Here is a 25,271-nt window from a genome sequence, read left to right on the forward strand (position 1 = left end):
GTTTGGAAAAATGAATGCGTAAGATAGCTTGTTACTGAGAGAAAGTAATGAGATTACAATAAGATGTTACCATAGACTTCATAATGTAATTCACGTGGCGCGGGGCCGATAAATAGGGGACCTGCATTGTTGGCGAGGCCATCAAAGCTGACCGAGTGGAATCACAGACAGAGCTTTTTTCGTTGAAAATTCTTGTGAATAAATGCTTAAATCCCTGAATTCTTTATAGGTGTGGACGTAAAACAGTCTTGAATCTTGGTTAAAAGCAAAAGAAACTGTGCAGGTAGCATTTATTTTATGTAAATATGTCGAATGTGCAGCTTGTCTAAGTTCACTGTGGCGCCGCCTTACCACAATAAAGAGCATTTTACGTTGAAATTCTTGTGAATAAATGCTTAAATCCCTGAATTTTTTATGGATTTGGATGTAAAACCGTCTCGATTCTTGGTTAAAAGCAACAAAAAAAAAAGTGCGGTTACCATTTATTTTACGTAAATATTGCGAACTATGATGCCAATGCCTTAGCGGCTAATTTCTCCATTTTTTTCTCAACGTTTCAAAATGCATGTATGGTACGAAAAATATATAATAATTACCTTGAATCCTCGAACAAATCACTCCTGAGACAATCATTCCTGTTTGAATGTGGTACAGCTTTCGTACTTTTTGAACCGAAATCCAACGTTAGTTCGCCACGTGCTTGTTTGTGAATAGCTCCTCTTGACGTGGGCGGCCCCCTGCTTGAAGGAGTTGCGCAGTGCATGGCCGAGCTGACCGACCAGTAACAACGCTGTTCAAAAGCTGTAACGCGTTTGGGACAACACTGTTCAAAAGCTATCTTTCTCCTCAAGATAAGAATTTAACTGGTTAGCTAGCTGTATACTGCTACCCAAAAGGACAAACAACTCTTCATTGTGGAGGCTGAACAAGAGAAAAATGTCATTTTCGGGCTTAGTTCAAATTTATTTGGTTTTGGCATCCGTTTTTCAAGCATTCATTTCTCTTAGTTTTCATAGATTTGGTCTCACAACAAGTAAATTTTCTCAGGAACTACATTGCATGTCGAATATTTAAAATTTCGAAGACGGAACATAAAATGTCCTCTAATTCTGGAATGACCCATTTGCAACTCACAAGATAATTAGGAAGGCTGACCTGGATTGGAAGGCAAGTAAGTGAACGTGACCGGCTCGCTCTCCATCTGGTCGGAGAGGCGGCGCAGGGTGACGCTGACGTCCACTTCGTCCGTGATGTCCTGTTCTCGGTAGGGCGGCGTTTTGAACACGATGGCGATCTGCCGGTGAACGTCCGTCTGGGCGAACTCGCCGTTGGCTTTCCAAGAGCCGTGTCGGAAGATGATCTCGATGTCGTCTGCGATTGGTGAAGCCGGTTGAGTGTGTTAACACATTATCTGCCATTGACGGTGATAGGCAAACCAGAGTTGCTCGAAGAAGGAACTGTGACTGTGACTACATATTAACTTACTACCACATACAGTTCTAAAATTACGGAAACAGATCTGCAACGTCTCTACTTTTACTTTAATGTTATTTAATAGATTCACATTCGCTGCCATTGGTGGTACCTTTCTGGACTTTGTCACACAGCATGTAGATCTCCGTCTTGCCGGCACAGCTACCTTTGTACTGGTTCAACTGGCTAATTTTCAACTGAGATGTTGTGGTCGCCTCTACAGAAAAAAAGCAGATCATATGAGATGTGAGCATCAGGAAGCAAACGGGCTTCTAAATTATTTCCTGGGCTGGATAGATATTAGGGCTGTCAAAATGATCGCGTTAACGGGCGGTAATTAATTTTTTTTAATTAATCACGTTAAAATATTTGACGCAATTAACGCACACGCCCCGCTCAAACAGATTAAAATGACAGTACAGTATCATGTGCACTTGTTACTTGTGTTTTGGGAGTTTTGTTGCCCTCTGCTGGCGCTTGGGTGCGACTAATTTTATGGTTTTCAGCACCATGAGAATTGGTGGTGCTGAACAATAACGAGCTACTAGTTTATTTTTTTGTTTGACAATTTTACAAATTTTATTAAAACGAAAACATTGAGAAGTTTTAATATAAAATTTCTATGGTGTTATGGTGTTATACTTATAAACTTGTGCTAACATTTATCTTTTAAGAACTACAAGTTTTTCTATCCATGGATCGCTTTAACAGAATGTTAATAATGTTAATGTCATCTTGTTGATTTATTGTTATGATAAACAAATGCTATACTTATTTACAGTATGTTGAATGTATATATCTGACTTGTGTCTTATCTTTCCATTCCAACAATAATTTAAAGAAAAATATGGCATATTTTATAAATGGTCTGAATTGCGATTAATTGTGATTAATTATGATTAATTAATTTTTAAGCTGTGATTAACTTGATTAAACATTTTAATCATTTGACAGCCCTAATATATATATATATATATATATATATATATATATATAAAATCTTGGCTTTTAACAACTTCTTGTGTTATTGACGTTTTTTTTTTTACTGTTTGAATTTAAAGGGCAGGTGAAGACTGTTAAAAATTGTATTGAATGCATCATTCACTTTCTAAAAACTCACATTACCAAAATTTTTTTTGAATTGACCACGTAGTTTTTGAGTTACTGCCATAGCAACACCTTAGCAACGAATGACGCACCTCGCTGCCGGCGCTACCTGATGGCGTCATTTCCCCAAGACTTCGCCAGCACTCCAATACGAAAGTATAGCACCACGCTATCCTAGCCATATATTGCAAACATTCTCTGGGTTTTGCCATCTTGATGTGTAGCTATGAATTGCTCACACGAAGGCTCGAGACTATGAGTGGCCTAAAAAAGCCTATTCTGCAAGGATTTGGACATCTTATGTGAGAGTCAAGTTCTCCCCGGCTCCTCAATCGCGTCTATGTTTTCAACATTTCAGCGACGAAAGCTTGGAAAGCCTCGGATACAACCTTGGTTTTTCAAAGACGTAAGTAGACCCTTACAGGCTTTTCTAACTCTAAAATTTGATGGAATTCTGTTGATATAGGAAGTAGAGATGCCGATCGATCGGGTCCGATCACCTCATTTTCAAAGTATCAGAATCGGCAAAAAAATATCGGCCATGCCTTTTTTTAATATATTTTTTTTTATTAAATCATTTTCTAATTGTATTTAACGTTACAGACATAATATGTTACACTCATCTAGAGTCTTTAGTTTAGGCTTAAGGTAGGGTTATCAAATTTATCCCGATAACGGTGGTAATTAATTTTTAAAAAAATGTATTACGTTAAAATATTTAACACAGTTAATGCATGCGTTGCACGACCCACGCATTGTCGCGCTCAATCTGTAATGGCGCCGTTTTACCTATGAATAGAGAGATAAAAGGCAGCGTAATATGAGTAGAGTGAATTTTGGCAGCCTTTGGAGCCTTTTTTTAATTGGCAAAAGCCTTACAATCCCCCTCCCTACGATTAGAAATTTCATGGGAAGCAATGTGGGGAAGCAAGGTAGCAATTGATCTTTTTCTTAACACCTTACGTTATTTCCCAACGCAGAGAACATATATCAATTGGTAGCACTACGCACAGTCATGGTTCCACTTCCCATCATGCATTTGAGCATGGCTACAGTATTATTTACTGAAAGCTCAACAAATACACTAGATGGCAATATTTAGTCAAAATATACAAAGTCACAAGTCTTTCTATCCGTGGATCCCTCTCACAGAAAGAATGTTAATAAAGTAAATGCCATCTTGAGGATTTATTGTCATAATAAACAAATACAGTACTTATGTACTGCATGTTGAATTCGTCCGAGTTTTATTCATTTTTTTTCTTAATGCATTGCCAAAATGTATATGATCGGGAAAAATTATCGGGAATGATTGGAATTGAATCGGGAGCAAAAAAAAAAATCAATCGGATCGGGAAATATCGGGATCGGCAGATACTCAAACTAAAACGATCGGGATCGGGTCGAAGCAAAAAACATGATCGGAACAACCATTAGGAAGGCATAACAAACTGCCTGTTTATCGTGCCTGCGACCTGTTAGTTTGTTGTTGTTGCTTGCCTGTCATAAGACAGTGGACAGGTATACATTTATTAGTTACTAGATCTTTATAACTACTTGTCTGTTTTTGCAATTACTGATAATTATATCACAGTATGACTTGGGAAAGAAAGGTTCAGAGAAATCACGATGCCAGACATCGGCCTTCCACTTTGCTTTTGTGAAGTGTCGAGCTGCCAACCGGCGTCATCACCAACATCTGCTGTGCCGAGTAAATCGTCGTCATCTGACGCCTCAGGTTCAAACATGTGAGGATTAATTGTAGATAATCTTTCCTGGGAGCCTTTGCCATCGTTAGCTTCACGAAAGAGCGATCCTGAATGATTACTTTCGGTGGAAATATCACTTATATCGTTGCTGCTGTTAGGCTCGCTGTGGATAGTCGTCTGTTCCTTTCTGGGTGTTACGTCATACTTCCCGGTTTGGGAAGGGACTATTAACAGAGTGCAAAAAAAAAACAAAAAAAAACGCAAATCATCCTTACAGTTACGCTTTAAAAATGACACGGTTGTTTTGACGAACGCGTCCAAAATTACACCGAAATCCGAAAAGCTCTTCAGCTACCCTTTAAAATTGTTAGAACATTGCCTGGGCAATGATTATTATGATTTTTTTTAAAAATTGCAATTAATAGAGTTACAGTAGGCCTATGTTCTTACAATTGATAGTGATCAAGGGCATTGATTAACACGATCCAATAATAAATTCAAAAGCTGTATATAGTAGGGGTACATAAATCAGTTGACTATGCAACGTACATATCAAATCAATCAAAACGCAAAACACTGATGAATATTTTTTGATGAAAATTGAGCCGTGAAGAAGCAAGGGATCACTATTACTGTTGCTTGCACATATTTTATGATGAGCAATAATAAGCATGTAGTCCCCGGGTTATGACGTACCCAACTTACGCAATTTTGACTTTACGACACCAGAGTCTTGTACGCCATTTTGCCTGCAGAGTTTTATTTTCAATCATGTAAAAATTACATTATTGCAGTGTTTTTCAACCTTTTCTGAGTCACGGAACGTTTTTACATTGGAAAAAAATCTCACAGCACACCACAAACCAAAAATGTTCCAAAATTACTTTCTGTACAGTATATTTAATAATAAAATAATTTGTCAATATTTATACTTGATTATTTATACTGATTGTGAAACTTGAGCCTTTTTAGATGAAAACAAAGCCAAAATCCTGGCAGGAATCTTCATGAACAGCTCTTAGTCTCTCTTTTTTCTCTCTTTGTTTTTATTTTTTTTAGCAGTTCGGCTTCAAAAGCTCAAAATAATCAGACAGGGAGACTTAAGCAATGTCCTTAACCGCATCAGGACCGAGCATCTCGCTGACAATGGCTTTGCAGGCAGATATGATTAATTTCCCTACCACAGTGTGTGACTTTTTGGATTCAGAAACAAGTTCAGCAACAAGGTAACTGGCTTGAGGGCTTTATCATTTACCTTTGCAGTTTCTCAAAAAAGCTGCGCGTTTCTCTGTTTTCACGAAGTTGAACAAAATAGTCCATCGACCTGTTTTGAAGCGACAGGTGTTTGACACCATGGCGCTGTTGGATAACTGCTCGTGTCGCGTTCAAGAACTGCTCAGATTTTTTTAGCCATCGGCCAACTTGCTGTCCTTGACAATGTGTTGGAATAAAACACGGGGGGGATTGACGGTCATCACATATGGATAAAATGGAAGGGACACTTTCGTGAGTATCGACACTTGACGAGTCTAATCAAATGATTTACAGTAGATGTTAGCGATGTCCCGATCCGATATTTGGATCGGATCGGACGCCGACACGGAAAAATTCCAATCCAGACTTCCGATCCATTTTTTTTTTTAACATCCGGTCCGGGTTTTCCAGCGCACCGATATACATAATCCATTCCAGTTTTTGCTTCGTTTTCCCTAAAATCCGGTCCGCATTTTAAGGCACACCTTCAACACACTACATTACCGTCTCCCAATTTACCGAGAGACTATCTGTAAAAATGTCAGCTGTGTGGGATCATTTCACCTTAAAGGACGACAAAGACGAAGAGGCAGAGTGCAACATTTGCCACAATAAAGTCAAGCGTGGTGGTAAAGCTATAAGAAGTTTTAATACAACCAACCTAATCAAGCATTTAGCGACATACACAAGCATTGAAAACTAGGTGCGTTAGTAAACAGCCGCCATCTTAAAGCAGGAGACTTCCCTTGTAGGCTGTTGTAGTGAACCTTCCAAGCGAACCTAATTAACTTTTTATCTAAAATACTCCTTGTTCTGCCCTTCATTTCGCGATGTGCATTTTTCATTCCTGCTTTTATTTTGACAGCCGTCCGACAGGAAGGAAGTAGCGCGGCGGCCATGTTTGTAGTCGTTTCGTCAGTCCGCCGTTTGACGAGAGCTGGGCAGCATTGTTTACTGTGCTCACGCTATCCTAAACTTGTCCTGTTGTTTGCGCCTTCGCATCGTCTGTAAGTACAACATTTTTTATATATAGTATTTAGCAATTTATGTGCCATATTTGGAGCGTTTTAACCACTTTGTAAACTTTGGCACCTGCTGCATGCTTCATTTGCATATTAGAATATTGAGAGGCATTGTATGGGAATTGGCTTCGTATATATTTGACATATATAGCATATGGATAGTCAAACCTGTCAATCATTTTCGTTCTGTACATTCTATTTCTTTTAGTTTCACCTGGGTTCATTTTTGGATGTGTCAGTGCAACTAAATAAAAGCACCTGGAGCTTGGATGCTACTTCCTGACTCCCGCGTTCATTTTTGAATGGAGTTTGGCTTGCTGCGAACTTGTGTCCGCTTACACACACAAGGGGAGCAGTATACTCCAAAATCGGCAAAATCTTGACTTGAATCTATCTTCAAAACAGTTTTTAAACTTTCACATGTCAATAGTAGACAGAAGGGAAATTATGGAATAACGGGAACAATTTTAACAACTTAAACAGTTGATTCGCAAAATTAAATTAATTGAATGTAGTTCAAAGCTGCTGATACAGAATGGAGACTGGAGTATTTTATTTACTGTTTTAAAATGTAAACTTGATACTGAAATAGTCGTTTATTAAACCTGAGAGGCTTTTTATACAATTTTTGTAACTAATGCACGAAACATTAAAAGCATCTAATAGCTTGGGGGGTTTGTGGGATTTTCCACTGACAGTTTACAATATTATTTGCACGTTTTATTGACTGACTATGCCATTTCTGTTTGTCATTTATAATGTTTTGTGTTTGTCACTGAATAAACAGGTCAGTTTCTTGTTACCAACCATTGTGTGTTATTCAAACTCACCTAATTCAGCTGGCTAGTTGTTATCAAGAGTACTAAAACCCTTTTCAATATGAGTCTGACAACTAAGTAAGGAGGCTAAATAACTTTAAACTTTAATACATGCTCAGATAGGCCGGTGTCGGTATCGGCCAATATCGGTATCGGATCGGAAGTGCAAAACAATATCGGTATCGGATCGGAAGTGCAAAAACCTGGATCGGGACATCCCTAGTAGACGTGCTGGGGTCCACATTGTCGCAGACAGCAAGGTGGATGATGGCTAGAAATCTGAGCGGTTCTTGAACGCGACACGGGCAATACCTTGCTTATCTGCACACGACCGAAACCTTCTACCCTATTTTTCGGACTATAAGTCGCAGTTTGTTTTTTTTCATAGTTTGGCTGGGGGTGTGACTCATACTCTGGAGCGACTTATTTTTTATATTGCCTTTCAAGATGACATATCTGTTCTATGTGTTGGATTTTATCAAGTAAATTTCCCCCAAAAATGCGACTTATACTCCAGTGCGACTTATATGTTTTTTTTTCCTCTCCGTTGCACATTTTTGGGCTGGTGAGACTTATACTCAGGTGCGACTTATAGTCCGAGAAATACAGTGTATATATATACAGTTGTGGTCAAAAGTTTACATACACTTGTGAAGAACATAATGTCATGGCTCTCTTGAGTTTCCAGTTATTTCTACAACTCTGATTTTTCTCCGATAGAGTGATTGGAACAGATACTTCTTTGTCACAAAAAACATTCATGAAGTTTGGTTCTTTTATGACTTTATTATGGGTTAACAGAAAAAGTGATCAAATCTGCTGGGTCAAAAATATACATACATGGATCTGAAAAAGCGAATCATTGACTTGAACAAGTCAGGAAAGTCACTTGGAGCCATTTCAAAGCAGCTGCAGGTCCCAAGAGCAACAGTGCAAGCAATTGTTTGTAAGTATAAAGTGCATGGCACTGTTTTGTCACTGCCACGATCAGGAAGAAAACGCAAGCTATCACCTGCTGCTGAGAGAAAATTGGTCAGGAGGGTGAAGATTCAACCGAGAATCACCAAAAAGCAGATCTGCCAAGAATTAGAAGCTGCTGGAACACAGGTGTCAGTGTCCACAGTCAAGCGTGTTTTGCATCTCCATGGACTGAGAGGCTGCCATGCAAGAAGGAAGCCCTTGCTCCAAAAGAGGCACCTTCAGGCTCGACTGAAGTTTGCTGCTGATCACATGGACAAAGATAAGACCTGGAGGAAAGTTCTGTGGTCAGACGAAACAAAAATCGAGCTGTTTGGCCACAATGCCCAGCAATATGTTTGGAGGAGAAAAGGTGAGGCTTTTAACCCCAAGTACACCATGCCTACTGTCAAGCACGGTGGTGGTAGTATTATGCTGTGGGGCTGTTTTGCTGCCAATGGAACTGGTGCTTTACAGAGAGTAAATGGGATAATGAAGAAGGAGGATTACCTTCAAATTCTTCAAGATAACCTAACGTCATCAGCCCGAAGATTGGGTCTTGGGCGCAGTTGGGTGTTCCAACAGGACAATGACCCCAAACACACATCAAAAGTGGTAATGGAATTGCTAAATCAGGCTAGAATTAAGGTTTTCGAATGGCCTTCCCAAAGTCCTGACTTAAACCCCATTGAGAACCTGTGGACAATGCTGAAGAAACAAGTCCATGTCAGAAAGCCATCAAATTTAACTGAACTGCACCAATTCTGTCAAGAGGAGTGGTCAAAGATTCAACCAGAAGCTTGCCAGAAGCTTGTGGATGGCTACCAAAAGCGCCTAATTGAAGTGAAAATGGTCATGGGACATGTTACCAAATATTAGCGCTGCTGTATGTATATTTTTGACCCAGCAGATTTGATCACTTTTTTCTGTTCACCCATAATAAAGTCATAAAAGAACCAAACTTCATGAATGTTTTTTGTGACAAAGAAGTATCTGTTCCAATCACTCTATCAGAGAAAAATCAGAGTTGTAGAAATAACTGGAAACTCAAGAGAGCCATGACATTATGTTCTTCACAAGTGTATGTAAACTTTTGACCACAACTGTATATATATATAACTGTATATATATATTAGGGCTGTCAAAATTATCGCGTTAACGGGCGGTAATTTTTTTTTTAAAATTAATCACGTTAAAATATTTGGCGCAATTAACGCACATGCCCCGCTCAAACAGATTAAAATGACAGCACAGTGCAATGTCCACTTGTTACTTGTGTTTTTTTGGGAGTTTTCTTGCCCTCTGCTAGCACTTGGGTGCGACTGATTTTATGGGCTTAAGCACCCATGAGCATTGTGTAATTATTGATGGTTTTTTTTTTTTCAATTTTTTTTGTTTGGATCGATTATTTAACATCTAACATATCGGAGAAAATGTGACAGTAACAAAATAACAAAACAAAAAAAACAAATAAGAGATAGTTATGAGGTAGATACCCGTGACTTTTTTACAGACGCCATTTTTTTCATTGTAACAATTTGATAAAAATTTTAAAAATGTGAGTGAATAATTTTTTTGAGCCTTTTTTTTTTAAGTGAAATATGAGACATCAAATAATGTTTCTAAGCTAAAAACCACAGACATTTTGAATAACAAATATAATTAATTACCTTTGTTTTATGGCTGGGTTGAAACAAAAGCGGTTGCGCGACGTCTGTAAACGGGGGTTTTCAGTGTAAAACGGACAAATTAAAAATAGTTTCGGGGCTTAATACACAATGATTCTGTTATGGCAGCATATAGACATGTTGTTCTATCAAACACAGCAGTTGTTTTGGCTTAAAATACAGAAGTATCTTTTAAAGAGGAGTGCAAGAGCAGAAACTGCTTTTTCAGTCTTGTCTGTGTTTTCCGCCATATATATATAACAGACAGCAGAAAAAAGTCTAATTAATTAAATCAAGCTAAGCCTACTGTAAATTCCCCCCCAAAATAAAGAATGTGTGTTAGTGTGTGCTGCCTACTCTTGTCATAGATGGGGTTGGACACCACAGGGCTAAGACTGTCCACCGTGCCGTCCTCCCACTCGAGCTCGCACTGGAAACACAGACGCACGGCATTCATGTCCATGTCTTCGATTCCCTTGGAGTGACCGGCTAGGGGACCGAACAAGCGGTTCATCATTCAAAAAGATATTATAATTATGCCTAAATAATGGTTAAAATCATTCACTGCTGCCAAATGAGTTACGGCTTTATCTTACTTTGAAAGGGGTCAATATTTTGGCTTCTTCTCTTTTGTAGTGACACGTCAAGTTCTTTCCTCCTCACACACTGGATGCCCAAGTTGGCGAAGCTGTTGAATGACACACACGATGCTCAAACATTTTAGAGTAAAGGTTTTTGGGAAAGACAACATCGTCACCAAATTCATTCAGCTTTTTTTTTGCTTGTTTAGTCTATATGTTCCCTGTCTATACTGATTAATGTATTCATTGTTATAACGTATCTAAAAAATAGATTAATGACTTAAAGTATATTGCATATATAACAGTAGATATTAAATGTTGGATCATGTGTTTATTTATTTTAGTTTGTTTTCACATTTTAGATATGTACTGTAGATATATTTTGGTACAGTATTTTATGTGATTTGAATGATTTTTGCCCTTACTGGTTTAGCACTTTAGTACCGTTGTACAGTGGTGCTTTAACTTACGAACGTCTCTACATGCAGAATTTTCAGGTTAAGACACGCCTCAACGGAAAAATATTGCCTCTTGTTACAAAAGAAATTTCAGGATACAAAAAGCAAAAACACAGTATGGTTGGCACTCGCAGCTCCCACAGTTTACTGAACATAACATACTTATAGTTGCTCTGCCATTGGCTAGTGCCAAGCATTCCTGGCATCCAATTGGCTAAGAGGGACTTTTACTGTATGTGTGTACCCTACTGTCCTCTTCATTCGCCTCTCGTGTTCTGACAGCTTTACATGAGTGTATTAACTTGTGTTCTTTACTCTATTCTTGGTTTTTTTATACATTACACCAGGGGTCGGGTTAACCGAATATTTTCCGTCGTTGACCGGTTTTTTAAAGCGGTGACGGAAAAAATTGATGTCCATCTGTCATTTTGACAGGTTGCAATTCACACCCCAGACCACAGGGTGGAGAGTGAGCATATTAATTAGCTATTGTCTCTCTTGATGCATGACGTCGTTGGCCTTACTCGGAAAAATGTCAAGGCAACTGAGTGTTTGCCTGCCACGGCCAGACTGTTCTCCCTGTATTTTTCAAACACTGAGAGAAAAGTCTGGGACACAGCCTCTCGAGTAGGTACAAAATCAATCGACAAATCAGATTTGTTTATTTGCGTGTTCTTCACGAGCATCGTCACTCTTGCGCACCGAAAGTCGTCTCTATAACAACACGGATAGCGAACGGGAGAGCCGAGAATATGTTCCAATCCACGGTAAATTCAGTTTTAAATGAGCTAAAACACATCCACATGAGTCATTGACAACAGTCTGTCTCACGCTAGCTATGTTGAATAAACTCCGCTCTCCTCGTATGTTTACTTCCGCGCGCAAGTCCCTCGTCCTGCCCTCGTCGCTTTGCTAACGGCACGTCTGCCCGTCGCTGATTGGTGCACTCCGCTGTCTGTTTGCCTCTTGTTAAGCTTGTTCGGACAGAATATTAATTAAAAATGAATGAAAACTTAATACTATTGAATATGTCATTATTATCATTTTAAAAATGTAAGTGACGGGTAAAAATAGATTATGACCGGATTTTTATGACACTGTCAGTCAAAATGACAGACAACGAAAAAGTCTAGCGCAACCTCTGCATTACACACAACTCAGATTTTATGTTTATTGTGCGATAATCTAATTGTAACATGTATTTGTTCCATTTTGTGATGGATTTTTATGCATTATGAAAGATTTAGGTCTGAATTTTGGGGAGCTTGGAACGGCGTAGTGCATATACATGGAAAATGAGTCTCTACTTACAGAATTTTTAAAGTTATGAAACTACTTCCAGAACCAAGTAATTTCGTAAGTAGAGGTACCACTGTATATACACTCACCGGCCACTTTGTTAGGTACACCTGTCCAACTGCTCGTTAACACTTAATTTCTAATCAGCCAATCACATGGCGGCAACTCAGTGCATTTAGGCATGTAGACATGGTTTAAGACGATGTCCTGCAGTTCAAACCGAGCATCAGTATGGGGAAGAAAGATGATTTGAGTGACTTTGAACGTGGCATGGTTGTTGGTGCCAGAGGGACTGGTCTGAGTATTTCAGAAATTGCTGATCTACTGGGATTTTCACGCACAACCATCTCTAGGGTTTACAGAGAATGGTCCGAAAAAGAAAAAATATCCAGTGAGCGGCAGTTCTGTGGGCGGAAATACCTTGTTGATTCCAGAGGTCAGAGGAGAATGGCCAGACTGGTTCGAGCTGATAGAAAGGCAACAGTGACTCAAATACCCACCCGTTACAACCAAGGTAGGCAGAAGAGCATCTCTGAACGCACAGTACGTCGAACTTTGAGACAGATGGGCTACAGCAGCAGAAAACCATGCCGGGTGCCACTCCTTTCAGCTAAGAACAGGAAATTGAGGCTACAATTTGCACAAGCTTATCGAAATTGGACAATAGAAGATTGGAAAAACGTTGCCTGGTCTGATGAGTCTCGATTTCTGCTGCGACGTTCGGATGGTAGGGTCAGAATTTTGTTGCCTGGCACAGCCAGACTATTCTCCCTGTATTTTTCAAACACTGTGAGATATAGTCTGGGACCCAGCCCATTAACGGCCTCTCGAGCAAGGTACAAAATCAATCGTCCAATCAGATTCGTTAATTTGCGTGACGTGTCCTTAACGAGTAGTGTCACTCTTGCGCGCCGAAAGTCGTGTCTACAACAACACAGATGGCGAACGCGAGAGCCGAGCATATGTTCCAATCCCCGGTAAAACCAGTTTTAAATTACCAAAAGCACATCGAAACAAGTCATTGACAACAGTCAACATGGCTCGCGCTAGCAATGTTGAATAAACTTCTCCAATCTCCGCTCACGCTAATTGTCGCTTTAACAACGGCACGTCTGCTGCCCGTCGCTGATTGGTCCACTCCGCTGTCCGTTTGCTGTGGCTTGCTCCGCCCTCGGAATTTGATCCGCCAGACGGTCGCCAGACTCAATCGCTGGAACAGCGGTGAGTCTGGTATACCAGGCAAAAACATGAAAGCATGGATCCATCCTGCCTTGTATCAACCGTTCAGGCTGCTGGTGGTGGTGTAATAGTGTGGGGAACATTTTCTTGGCACTCTTTGGGCCCCTTGGTACCAATTGAGTATCGTTGGAACGCCACAGCCTACCTGATTACTGTTGCTGACCATGTCCATCCCTTTATGACCACAATGTACCCAACTTCTGATGGCTACTTTCAGCAGGATCATGCGCCATGTCATAAAGCTGGAATCATCTCAGACTGGTTTCTTGAACATGACAATGAGTTCACTGTACTCAAATGGCCTCCACAGTCACCAGATCTCAATCCAATAGAGCATCTTTGGGATGTGGTGGAACGGGAGATTCGCATCATGGAGTGCAGCCGACAAATCTGCACCAACTGTGTGATGCCATCATGTCAATATGGTCCAAACTCTCTGAGGAATGCTTCCAGCACCTTGTTGAATCTATGCAACGAAGAATTGAGGCAGTTCTGAAGGCAAAAGGGGGTCCAACCCGTTACTAGCATGGTGTACCTAATAAATTGGCCGGTGAGTGTATGTTACAATGTTAATAAAGATTCTATTCTATTCTATTGTAATTTGTTAATATTTAATTTTTTAATGACCCAAAATGGTCCCTTTCTCTACAAATGGTTAAAGGTCTTAAGTGTCAACTTTTGAATAGCTGTCCACTGTGGTGACCATTGTCCCTGAAAGGGTTAAAGTAAGAGGAAGGAACTGAGATTAAGGGTAGAGGCACACCTGTGGCGTCGGTTAGTCTGAGGATTCAGCGTCACCACGCAGATACCCGATCCAGTCGGGCAGTCTTTTCCCACCAGGCAGTGGGGGTGCGGCCGGTGCGGGGGGTCTTTGGTCACCAGGGAAACTGTAACCGTGACCTTCTTTAAGTGCTCGACGGAACCTTGAATCTGAAATGCGTGAGAAGCGAGTGACCTACTGCTGACATATTTTATCAGCTTAATCAGTCATATTCCCTGACTTCTTGTGTACCTCGACAGCAGGCTGAGTCTTGTTGCTTTCGCTCCCGGATGCGCCCAGGATGCTGCCGGCCGAGCGGCCCTCACACTCGTAGCGAAACCTCATGCCTCGCTCTTTGGGTTGTTCCACCACCACCAGTTTAGGCTTCTCCAGATTACGCTCCAGCATCTCGACGCCGGAGCAAGACTTAGAGGAGACGGTGGCGCCGGGGTGCTTAGCAGTCTGTGATGGTTGAGCGTGGCGGCAGCCTATTGTCGAATGAGTGGAGGGGCGCTGGGACATTTCACGAGGAGGGCGGAGCTGCTGCAAAGGCTGTTGGAAGGTGCAACTTGACTACGGACAAAAAAAAAAGGAATAAGGAATAAATTCAGAAGTTCAATAAGTTCAGAAATCCATTTGGTTGAATCAGAAATGTGACTTTGATAGATTTATGATAAGGCTCGGCAAGTCAATGAGTTAACTCTCCATTAACTCACAATTTTTTTTTACCTCAATTAATTTAATCAAGCACTAACTTTAAAGTGCCTTTGACACAAAAAGCATGTTTATTTCTAGGGCTGCAGCTATCTATTAATTTAGTAGTTGATTAATCGATGAACTAGTTAGTTCGAATAATCGGATAATGAACATGAAAAATTAAAATACCTGAGCTGAGCCTCAAGCAGTATTAAAAAACAAAACAAAAGAGGACCTATGTACAACAACAGAACAATTGGCTAACTTACGTAGCAAAAGTTCGCTAGCTTAAATGGTATAAAATGCTATCATTTTTTTCAATGCTCTTAACAAATGGTTCAGACACATATTCCCACAAAAAAACGGCTAAATATTCCTAAATACTGCATTAAAAAACATGAGCTCAAACAAAAACTTAGCTTACGTTGGTCTTAACAGGGAGCAGTTGGATTCAGCCATGTGAAATGAGGCAGACCAGAGGGCAGTGTATGCACCCTAATCAATAAAACTAAAAGCAAACACTTTCAAAACAAACCATTACAACGCCACTCTAATTAAACGGGAACTCGAAGCAATAAAATTTGAATATTTTTTTTCTAATCGAATACGCGAGTTAATCGAATAATCGCTGCAGCACTATTTATTTCATATTACACGTGGTATTTTATGCTCCTGAATGAAATAGACCGCTTGGATGTGTGTGGAAGCGATCAATATATTTATTCATTTTTTTTTTATCCCGTTCTACGAAAATGATGACTTCCGGCCATTGTCTTGGATTGAGGAAGAAGGCGAATGTGACTTCAGCGGACTAACCATCTTCACATTCTAGCCAATAGTATAGTATGCAAAGGATTGCGGATTCATCTGATTTTGCGGATTAATTTGTTTATTTTTTGCGTCACGCCAGCCCAATGCGCTGCAGGCTTTTGTTGCTACACAAGGGAGATTGGTGGGAGGCTTTTTGGATTTCTGAAACATCCTTTTCACCACAAATAATGGGCAAAACAAGTATGACAATGGCGCAACCACTGGACGGATGAGTAAGTAAGCTACATGTTTTATGTTATGTCAAATACTGGGATCATATCAAATGTTTTAATAAGGAGGTGGCTTGCATTTTCTGGGTGACAATGCTCCCTGTTCACCGAGAAGGCCAATCGGCCAACGACCGGCGGCTTGTCGCACACTATGGTCGGCGGTCGGTAAAGGCGTGCCTCGGCTTGGGCCCGGGAGCCCCCCACTCTCGTCTTGTTCTCGGTTGTGTCCATTTTTGTGTTGCACGTGTATGTTTATGATGTAACTTGTTTATTTAGTACCCTTGGATAAAATTGAGAGTCCAACTGATTGTTAAAGAGGGCTTATTCAGCGCCACAAAAGCTTTGGGAGCAAAATATTATAAGGGTGCAAAATTTGGCAAAACACCGGCGACAAGCACTGCCTGCCTGCCGGGGCCGCACCATGACGACGAGCTGAAACTCAGCCAGGGGCTGGACGATCAGAGAAGACAATCAACCCTGCCGCCATGTGTGACATGAGTTGGGGTAGTTTGTGATTTTTCATTTTCGAAAGGTGAGAAAAAGACTTGGAAAAGCCGCTCGATTCGGGTTAGCATGACCTGTCACACCTCCTGTTTTGTTTACACACTTTCCTCTGTCTCCGAAGCCGGGGCAGGGAAATGACAAAAGCCGGACTAACTCCGGTGGCATAAAATACCGTTTGGGAGTTTTAAGAAGTCGGCAGTTTTGACCATTATGTCGTAATTTTGCCCTGTCGTACTGAATAAATGCATTTTTAATATTTCATATTACATTTAGCACAAGACCGTTATTAGTCATAACCATACCATTTAATTAGCAATTGGGGAAAAAATACATAGATAAAAAGAATATCCTGTAAAAATATTGGAGTAGAGAGATTAAAACAATGATTACATTTTGCTGCTCTCTGTCGCATTTTCCTCGTTCTGAATCCTTCCCCTCAATGGGCTGAATTCTAAGCCAGCTGAAATTGTTACTCTGCCGACGTCATCACCCAGCCGGGGACGCTAGAGCGCTATAATGACAGGCGGGGCTGAACGGCAGATTAAAAGACAAATTTTTTGTCATCTGTGTTTCGCCAAATTGTTGTATATAGTCGAATCATCTCAAAAAATGATTTTAATTCACATAATAATGCTATTTAAGACTTTTTTAAATCTTGTCACAGACACTTTAAAGTCACCAAAGTCTGCTTCATATGAGTCTGATTCTTAAAAGATTAAATTGTCAAGTTCAGAGCAGAATGTTCGTTCATTGGCTGCCGACCCTCCCACTTCAAATTAATCGGATGTTTAGCACTGTCAGCAATGTTGTTAATAAAGGTGCGAGAGTATAACGGCGTTTTTAACTGTGTTATTTTTTTTCAGTAGTGAGTATTCTAATTAATTAGTTTTCCCATTTTTGCAACTCCGTTACTGTCGCTGAGGATGTAAAGGGGTGAGTTACTACAATTTGGTTGAATGAAGAGCAAGTTGTCTGATTTTAGCTCACATCGGATGCCTCGTGCCTGTCTGGAGGGAGTAGTGTGGGAGGGGGGAGGAGGGAAGGGGGCTTTGACGCCGTTGCAAACGTGATGATGATTGGTTAGGTGGGCGAATTAGGCCCTGCTCACGAAACGCTGTCATCAATGCATGCTCTGGCAAACACAATAAAACAGCAATAATGGCGACGGCCCAGGGAATTTCAAAGATAGTGTTCTCAAGCTTTGCTGAGTAACTAATTACGTTTACAATGAGGTAACTGAGTTACTAACGCAATAACTTTTTGGGAGAGGTAATTTATAACTGTAACTAATTACTTTTTTAGAGTAAGATTAACAACACTGGCCGTTAATGGCAGACAATAAGTTAAGCAGTGTCTAACCAAGCCATGATAGCATTTAGCTAACATTCAAGCAAGTAGTAATGAGTTCAAGGGAATCGATACTACACAGCTGTGTGTCCGAATCAGTAATGGTATCGGTGGAACTGGTGTTGTTTTTGGCAGCCCTTTTAATTTTCGTCTTAGTTTTAAGGATGAAAACACTTCTTATTAATGTCTCAGTCATATTTTAGTCATTTAAAAACGTGTTCGTCTTTGTTAAGCTTTAGTCGACAAAAAGTCATACAAATTTAATCTTGTTTTCGTCGAAGGTTACTCAAAATGTTACTGTCCATAAAATTTAAACATTTTAGTCCAAAAATAAATAAAGGTTTCCAACAATTTCGAATGAACATTGACAGACGATCACGTATTATAGCGTCTACAAGGTCAACGCCAACTTTGTGATGATAATACACACTCGGCAGGAAAAGCAGTACATTATTTTGAATTAAATAAACCCACCTGGACGCTACGAAATGCATGTAAAAAAAGTCCAAAAGTTTAAGATGACGCACACCACGCTAAATCCTAAAGCAGACTCAAATTCTACACTACGAGTGCCATTTAGTGTGTGAAGATCCGTCAGCAGGAACCATTACAGGCTAAAGCAGCATTGCATATTGTCTCTTTCCAAGATCAGAAAACAAATATTACCATGTGTTTTGAAAACATGCAAGATGGAGTGCAGCCGAGCTTAGTGCACATCTTAACACCGGCGCAGGACATCTTACATGAGTGACACGACCAAAACACTGCTAAGATAGATGCTGATGTACTCCATGTACAATATGATAATATCATGCATTGCGAACATATGACAGATACTATACTACTAACTAATCGCATTTTCATCTAATCCTCTCACCACATGAAAACGGGCATTTGTATTGTTATGTTTTAGTCTCCCAAGCAGGGGTGAAAGTGGGCGGGAACACTCAGGAACGCAGTTCCGGTATAAGATTCTGGGCCGGAACGCAGTTCCGGTATAAGATTCAGGGCCGGAACGCTGTTCCGGTATACGGTGCGTTGATTCCGAAAATATATATCAGAGTCCGAGTCTGACGATGACGAGTCACGTCAATGTGCGAATGCAAGCAAAACGCCTGGGCTCATTTATCCGTTCAACTGGCTGACATACTGACATGTGATCACCAGAGATAGTTAGCTCTGATTGGTTCAAAAGTGCATGTTTTCTGAAACAGCTAAAAAAAAAAAAAAAAAAAAAAAAAAAAAAAAAAAAAAAAAAAAAAAAAAGAAAGAAGGGGGGCAATGCAACAGAAAATGGATCAAATCTTTAAGAGCAAGCAAAGAGTTAAGGTGGCTTATTTATCATATTTAGTTTTATTTGTTCTGATAGGGAGGTTCAGAACATCTTAGCTGTCAATGTGCACTTTGGACTTATATTTGTTCATTTATGTAAGGCTACTTATTCATTTCCTTATGATTTAAAAAAGTCAATGGTTGCACGATCTTCAAAAATATATTCCATTTCACTCTGCATGTCATTTGTACTTATTTTTCTGAATGTATGTTACTTATATCTTTTTTATTAAAAAACAACAAAAAATGTTTACATTATCTTCAATTTTAATATACATCATATTTTATTAAGTAGTTAAAATTGAGATTTGGCATTTGGTATTTGAGGAAATGAGGGAAAATAAAAATTAGGAGATGGAGGTTGGGGTTATAGCTGTTTTTGTTAACTTGTATTTTGCAAATCATTGAAAAAATACAATTTTGAATGAAAATCAGTTTTTGTATGTGTGATAGAAATAACTGACCAAAACAGTTTTCTTTGCATTTCAGTAGTTTTGACCCCCACCCCCCCAAAGAAAAAAAAAAAAAAAAAAAAAAGAAAAAACCACATTTCTGGTTCCGTGGCAACCTCCCCGCCAGGGAGTTCCGGCAAGAAATTCTAACCACTTTCACCCCTGCTCCCAAGGCATATTTTTAGCTCGTCATCATCATGAAAAAAATTGTTCGTCGACAAAATATTTTCGTTATCGTCATTCTTGACGAAAACAACAAATGATGCAACACTAGTAGCTTTAAAATAAATGTGTGCTATATAGGACTTTTTAATTCATCATGGGATTGATGTATATAGCAATGTGTTTAATCACGATTAATCCCCAGGATTCAATCATTGATCATTAAAGGGTGTACTTTAATTTTTGGAGTGTATATGGGCAACAATACAAGAACTGTGCTGTAGGAGAAAAGGAATGTCTATGCACTAGAGGCGTGCGAAATTTCCGATTCTTAGATTATTCGCGATTCGGCCGTGGAAGATTCGAGAACGATTCACAAGCATCCAAATTCCGATTATTGAATTATACCTGGTAAAGCGGGAATAAAACACAGTCAGCGCGGTCTTCAGGACGCAATGAGGAACGGACCGAGAGTAAATATCATGTTCAACTCATGCCGCTAGATGAAAAAAAAAAACAATAATACCTGACTGCGGCCGTCAGCCGCTACAAACAGCGCCCAGTTGCTACAAACATACGGCAACATAACGGCTATGGTAGATATCACATATATCTAGAACTAGTTGTGGAATGACAGACGACGGCCGTGTTAGATCATATACCAAGAACTAGATGCGAAATGACAGACTTTCCCACGCAAGTAAACGGGCGTTATCTTAAAGCAGTAAACTTCTCTAGAAGGCTCTGTTGTAGCGAACCTAATTACTTTTTATCTAAAAAAAAAAAAACAAAATCGGCAAAATCTTGACTTGAATCCATCTTTAAAGTGCCTGTGACACGAAAAAGCATGTTTATTTCATAATACACGCGGTATTTTATGCTCCTGAATGATATGGACCGCTTGGATGTGTGTGGAAGCGATCGCTATATTTATTTAGTTTTTTGAATCCCGCGCCAGGAAAATGAGTGACTTCCGGCTTCGGTCTTGCATTAAGGAGGAGGGCGCTGTGACGTGTACGGTAGAAGACGTCCTCTTCACGCTACAGTGTACTGTGTATATGAGGACGAAGGATTCAGCTGATTTTGCGGATTAATACGTTTATTTTTCGCATCACGCCAGCCAAACGGCTGCGGAAAAATCATTCTGTATGAGGGAGAGGCGTATGCGCCTTTTTGGAGTTTCAAAAGGTTCCCATTCACCGTGGATATTTACTGTGGGACCATTGGACTTACGATGAAGTGAGTAAACATCTTGTTTTGTATTATGTCAAATACGAATACAGCGATTACAAAGTAAACACTACAAACTTCCTTTAAATGAAGGACTACTTACGTTTGATCATTGATAGGCATGTAAAAAGCTCTCCTAATGCATTAGCAGCAGCACGTTAGCTGCGTTAGCTCCAGCCACCCTCCTCCGGGGAATGAACTGTAAATTGCTCTCCGCCGGGCGGTTTGCCGATCCAATAAGACATTCGACAACCGGGTCGTCATGTCAAATAATCCAGGATAGCTATGTGTGATTTTCCGCTTTGAAGACTTTGAAACATCACTCGGTTCTGGTTAGCATGTCGGCTAGCTGTCACGCCTTCTGGTTTGTTTACATTCTCCGAAGCCGGGGAAGGGAAATGACATATGTCCGATTTAGGTGTCATAAAATATCGTTCGGGAGGTGCGACAGTAAAGGTGAAGTCGACAGTTTGGACCATTATGGAGTAATTTTGCCATGTCGTCCTGAATAAATGCATTTTTATTATTTCATATTCCATTCAGCACAAGACTGTTATTTGTCATGACCATGCCATTTATTTAGCAATTGGGGAAAATACTTGGATAAAAAGAGTATCCTGTAAAAATATTGAAGTAAAGAGACAGAAACAATGACATTTTGCCGCTCTCTTCGTCGCGTTTTCCTCGTTGTGAATAGTTCCCCCTCAACGGGCTGACTGGTCCTTCTCAAGCTATTGGGGAAAAATACTTGGGTAAAAAGAATATCCTATAAAAATATTGGAGTAGAGAGACTGAAACAATGACATTTTGCGGCTTTCTTTGTCGTGTTTTCCTCGTTCTGAATAATTTCCCCTCAATGGGATGAATAGTAAAATCGATGAGCCAAGTCTACCGCTGACGTCATCCACCTGTTGGGGACGCTAAAGCCCTATAATGGTAGGCGTGGCTAACCAGCAGATTAAAAGACTAATTTCTCGTCATCTGTGCTTTGCTAAATTGTTGTATATAGTCGAATCGTCTCAAAATATGATTCTAATTCACATAATAATGACATTTTAGACTTTTTTTCTCGTGTCATATGCTCTTTAAATGATGAAACAGTTTTAAAACTTTCACGTCGAAAGTAGACAGAAGGGAAATTATGGAATAACAGGAGCAATTTTAACAACTTTAACGGTTGATTCACAAAATTAAATTAACTGAATGTAGTTTAAAGCTGCCGATATAGAATGGGGACTTGAGTATTTTATTTACTGTTTTTAACGGTTGACTTGATACTGAAATAGTAGTTTGTTTAGCCTGAGAGGATTTCTGAACAATTTTGGAACTAGTGTGCAAAAAATTAAAAGCGGGGGGGGGCTCCCACGAATCGGAGCCTCTGAACCGTAATCGAATCGTTAGGTGCCCAAAGATTCCCACCTCTACTATACACTGATAATACAGGATGTTGATAGTAAGCGTGTTTGCGTTACAGATACTAGAAGGCCTAAGACCATTAAGACATTTAAAAAACAATGAACAAACATCAAAATTCATGAGCTATGATTGAGAATTTTTTCTCTAGAAGGTTTACTCTAGTTAGTGTAGAGGATTATTTATAAATCAAATGATACCAAAGTCAAGTTGACGTGCATGCTAAATCCCAGGTAAAAAAAAAAAAAAAATCCTGTGAGCCACATCATGCAGTAGGTATCTAAATGATCCAACCTGAATAAAATAAAGTGAGGCAGCAGAACTTCTGTAAACCAGTAGAAGTGGAAGTAGAGAGCTCTCAAAGTGCCATCACCATGCCGAGGTGAACGTGCTCGTGGCTTGGCTTCAACAAAACAACACAAAAAGGAATGTGCGCCGGCTGCCAACCTATAGGAAATAGGAAGTCGGCTCACAGCGGCGACCAATGGCAAAGCGGCACCCGGCATAGAATGCGACCTTTCACCTCCCTTGTTTGGGCTTGGCCAGTGGAGAGCGGCAAAACGAAAGTGGGAGTCATGTTACAGCTCCGCTCGGTAACTCCTTTCACAGAGTCCAGTTTCCATGACGTCACTTTCCCAAGTGTAAAAACTCTCCCACGTGGTAGAATATCACTACAGCACATGACTTACTGTAAGACCTGCTTGACTGCTTTGTAACCTGGTTCCCTTCCGAAGAAGTCACATGATTTCTCCCAATATGGGAAAACATGCCTAATCAAACACCGAAAAAGTGAATGCGGATCAAATTTGGATCTCTCTTTATCCTTGCTGCTATTATTGTCAAAGTGCTAACATGCTAAAGGGCGAAACAAAACCTAGTTTAAATGACTTTCACGTGAAAGACAGTTGTTCAAAGTAATCAAGCAAATGTAAAATGTCTTAGACCGCTGATCACGGAGAAAGTAATGTTGAAACACATAAAACGGACACCGCTTCGGCACGCAGCCGTTTTTTGACGTCTGTTATACCTAGGCCTGTCGCGATAACAAATTTTAGTGTGCAATTATTTAGCTCATAAATTATTGCGATATTATTGCGCCCCCCCCAATTTTTTTTTAAACCAATTTACAATAACACAGTGAGAATACAGTAAATATTAATAGATCAAGTACACACATTTAAACGCGATAAATATTTACAAAAATACTTAAGAAATCACAACTAAAAACAATTGACCATGCCTCTTAAGTAAAACACAACAATATTAATACCGCACAGAAACACAGAATAAATAAAATGTGTTTTTCAAGAAAAAATAAAATAAAATTGCACTTAATAACTTAAGCATTTAGGCAAATGAAATCTTTTCCCCTCATAACTTCTGCAATGGTGTTCCATAGGGATGCAACGATACAGTTAAGTCACGGTTCGGTACGATTTTCAATACATTTAATGCTCTGAAGAAAAAAAAAAAAAAAAACAATTATATTTTTTGTTTCTTTTTTTTTTTTTTTTTTTGTTTGCTAACAAGCAAAAATGAAATTGCCATCATATAAATATGCATTTTAGTGCATAATATTTATGTGCTTACGTCTTACTGATCTGAAAAAAATTTGTATAAAAGTGCTGAGAACAATTTTTACTGTTTGTAAAGTGAGGCAGGGCACTGTTGATTGCTACAGCTCTCTTAGCAGCTAGGTTTACTACATGAGCAAGACATCCTATTTGTGGTCCGAATCCATCCGTGTCACGTACTGAATTAACAATATTTGCAACATTATATATAGTCACTGGTATGGATTGATTTGGCCTTCTTAGTCATGACAGTTTTAGAATTCATCGATGTAGTAGCACATCTAGTTTGCTATTTCATGATATCTAGTGTGTCAGCACATTTACCGCATTAAAAAAGTTAGCAAACGCCGCTAAAGTCACGTCTGCTCATACTGCACAACATCAGCATATGACAATCGACTTTCATAAACAGGACGAGTTTGAAGCACAGCGCTCTTAATTTGCCCCTCAATGTTCATCATTTCCATTCAGCTGTCGGTAACAATGTTTTGGCGGACTTCGTTGTAATAGCCGCCCCGCGTGAAATGTCAGCCCCGACGGGAGCGCCCACACGTCAACAACACCGGCGCGCCGATGATGGTCCGCAGTCAATCAGAAGCACTGACGCGGCTGGTGTACGTTGAACAACAGGATATAATGGGAACGAATGGCTCTGGCGCTATGGACCTGGAACGAAGATGCATTTTGCGCAGTTGGTAACAAGGAATCCGAACTTTTAACAGCATGTTTGCTGCACGCGCGCACACACGTGCACGCGAGGCGATAAATCGCACCGGAAAAATTACCGCCTTCATTTTTATTTATCGTGCGATAAATGGAATTATTGCATATTGCGACAGGCTTAGTCATACCCACACATATTAACGACAACTATTCATACCACACTATTTGATTGGCTGAGAAGTCATAATGCACTAATGTAAAAGTGCTTGAGCCAAAATGCGTATCTGACCACATGTTCTTACCAGGCATGTGCCGGTATGATATTTTGATGTTATGATAACCTTAGGCCAAAATTAGGCCAGTTTTGTAATATCACTGTATTGCAATTACAGCTGTAAAATGTGTTACTTTGAGATATCTGGGTTTAAAAAAATAATAAATCCATTGGACAGTTTTTTTTTCCTCCCAAAACATATTAGCAAATTAAAACAAGTATAATGATAAGTTAAAATAC

At 39.7% G+C, this 25,271-nt stretch overlaps 1 protein-coding gene across 3 annotated transcripts in view; it reads right to left on the reverse strand.

Annotated features, from left to right (window-relative positions):
- The window catches only part of relb (v-rel avian reticuloendotheliosis viral oncogene homolog B), a 40,274-nt gene that overhangs the window by 7,267 nt on the left and 7,736 nt on the right, over window positions 1–25,271 (reverse strand). For 2 of the 3 annotated variants that reach the window (XM_057838541.1, XM_057838542.1), the window contains exons 4-9: window positions 14,597–14,917; window positions 14,348–14,514; window positions 10,604–10,695; window positions 10,365–10,496; window positions 1,586–1,690; window positions 1,156–1,371 (exon numbers count right to left, since the gene is read on the reverse strand). In XM_057838541.1, coding sequence (XP_057694524.1) covers window positions 1,156–1,371; window positions 1,586–1,690; window positions 10,365–10,496; window positions 10,604–10,695; window positions 14,348–14,514; window positions 14,597–14,917 — 1,033 coding nt within the window. Of the gene's footprint in view, window positions 1–1,155; window positions 1,372–1,585; window positions 1,691–10,364; window positions 10,497–10,603; window positions 10,696–14,347; window positions 14,515–14,596; window positions 14,918–22,814; window positions 24,761–25,271 lie in introns of all 3 variants that reach the window. The other variant, XM_057838543.1, reaches the window with a different exon arrangement.

This window comes from Corythoichthys intestinalis, chromosome 6, assembly GCF_030265065.1.
Source record: "Corythoichthys intestinalis isolate RoL2023-P3 chromosome 6, ASM3026506v1, whole genome shotgun sequence".
Classification (NCBI taxonomy): Eukaryota; Metazoa; Chordata; class Actinopteri; order Syngnathiformes; family Syngnathidae; genus Corythoichthys; species Corythoichthys intestinalis.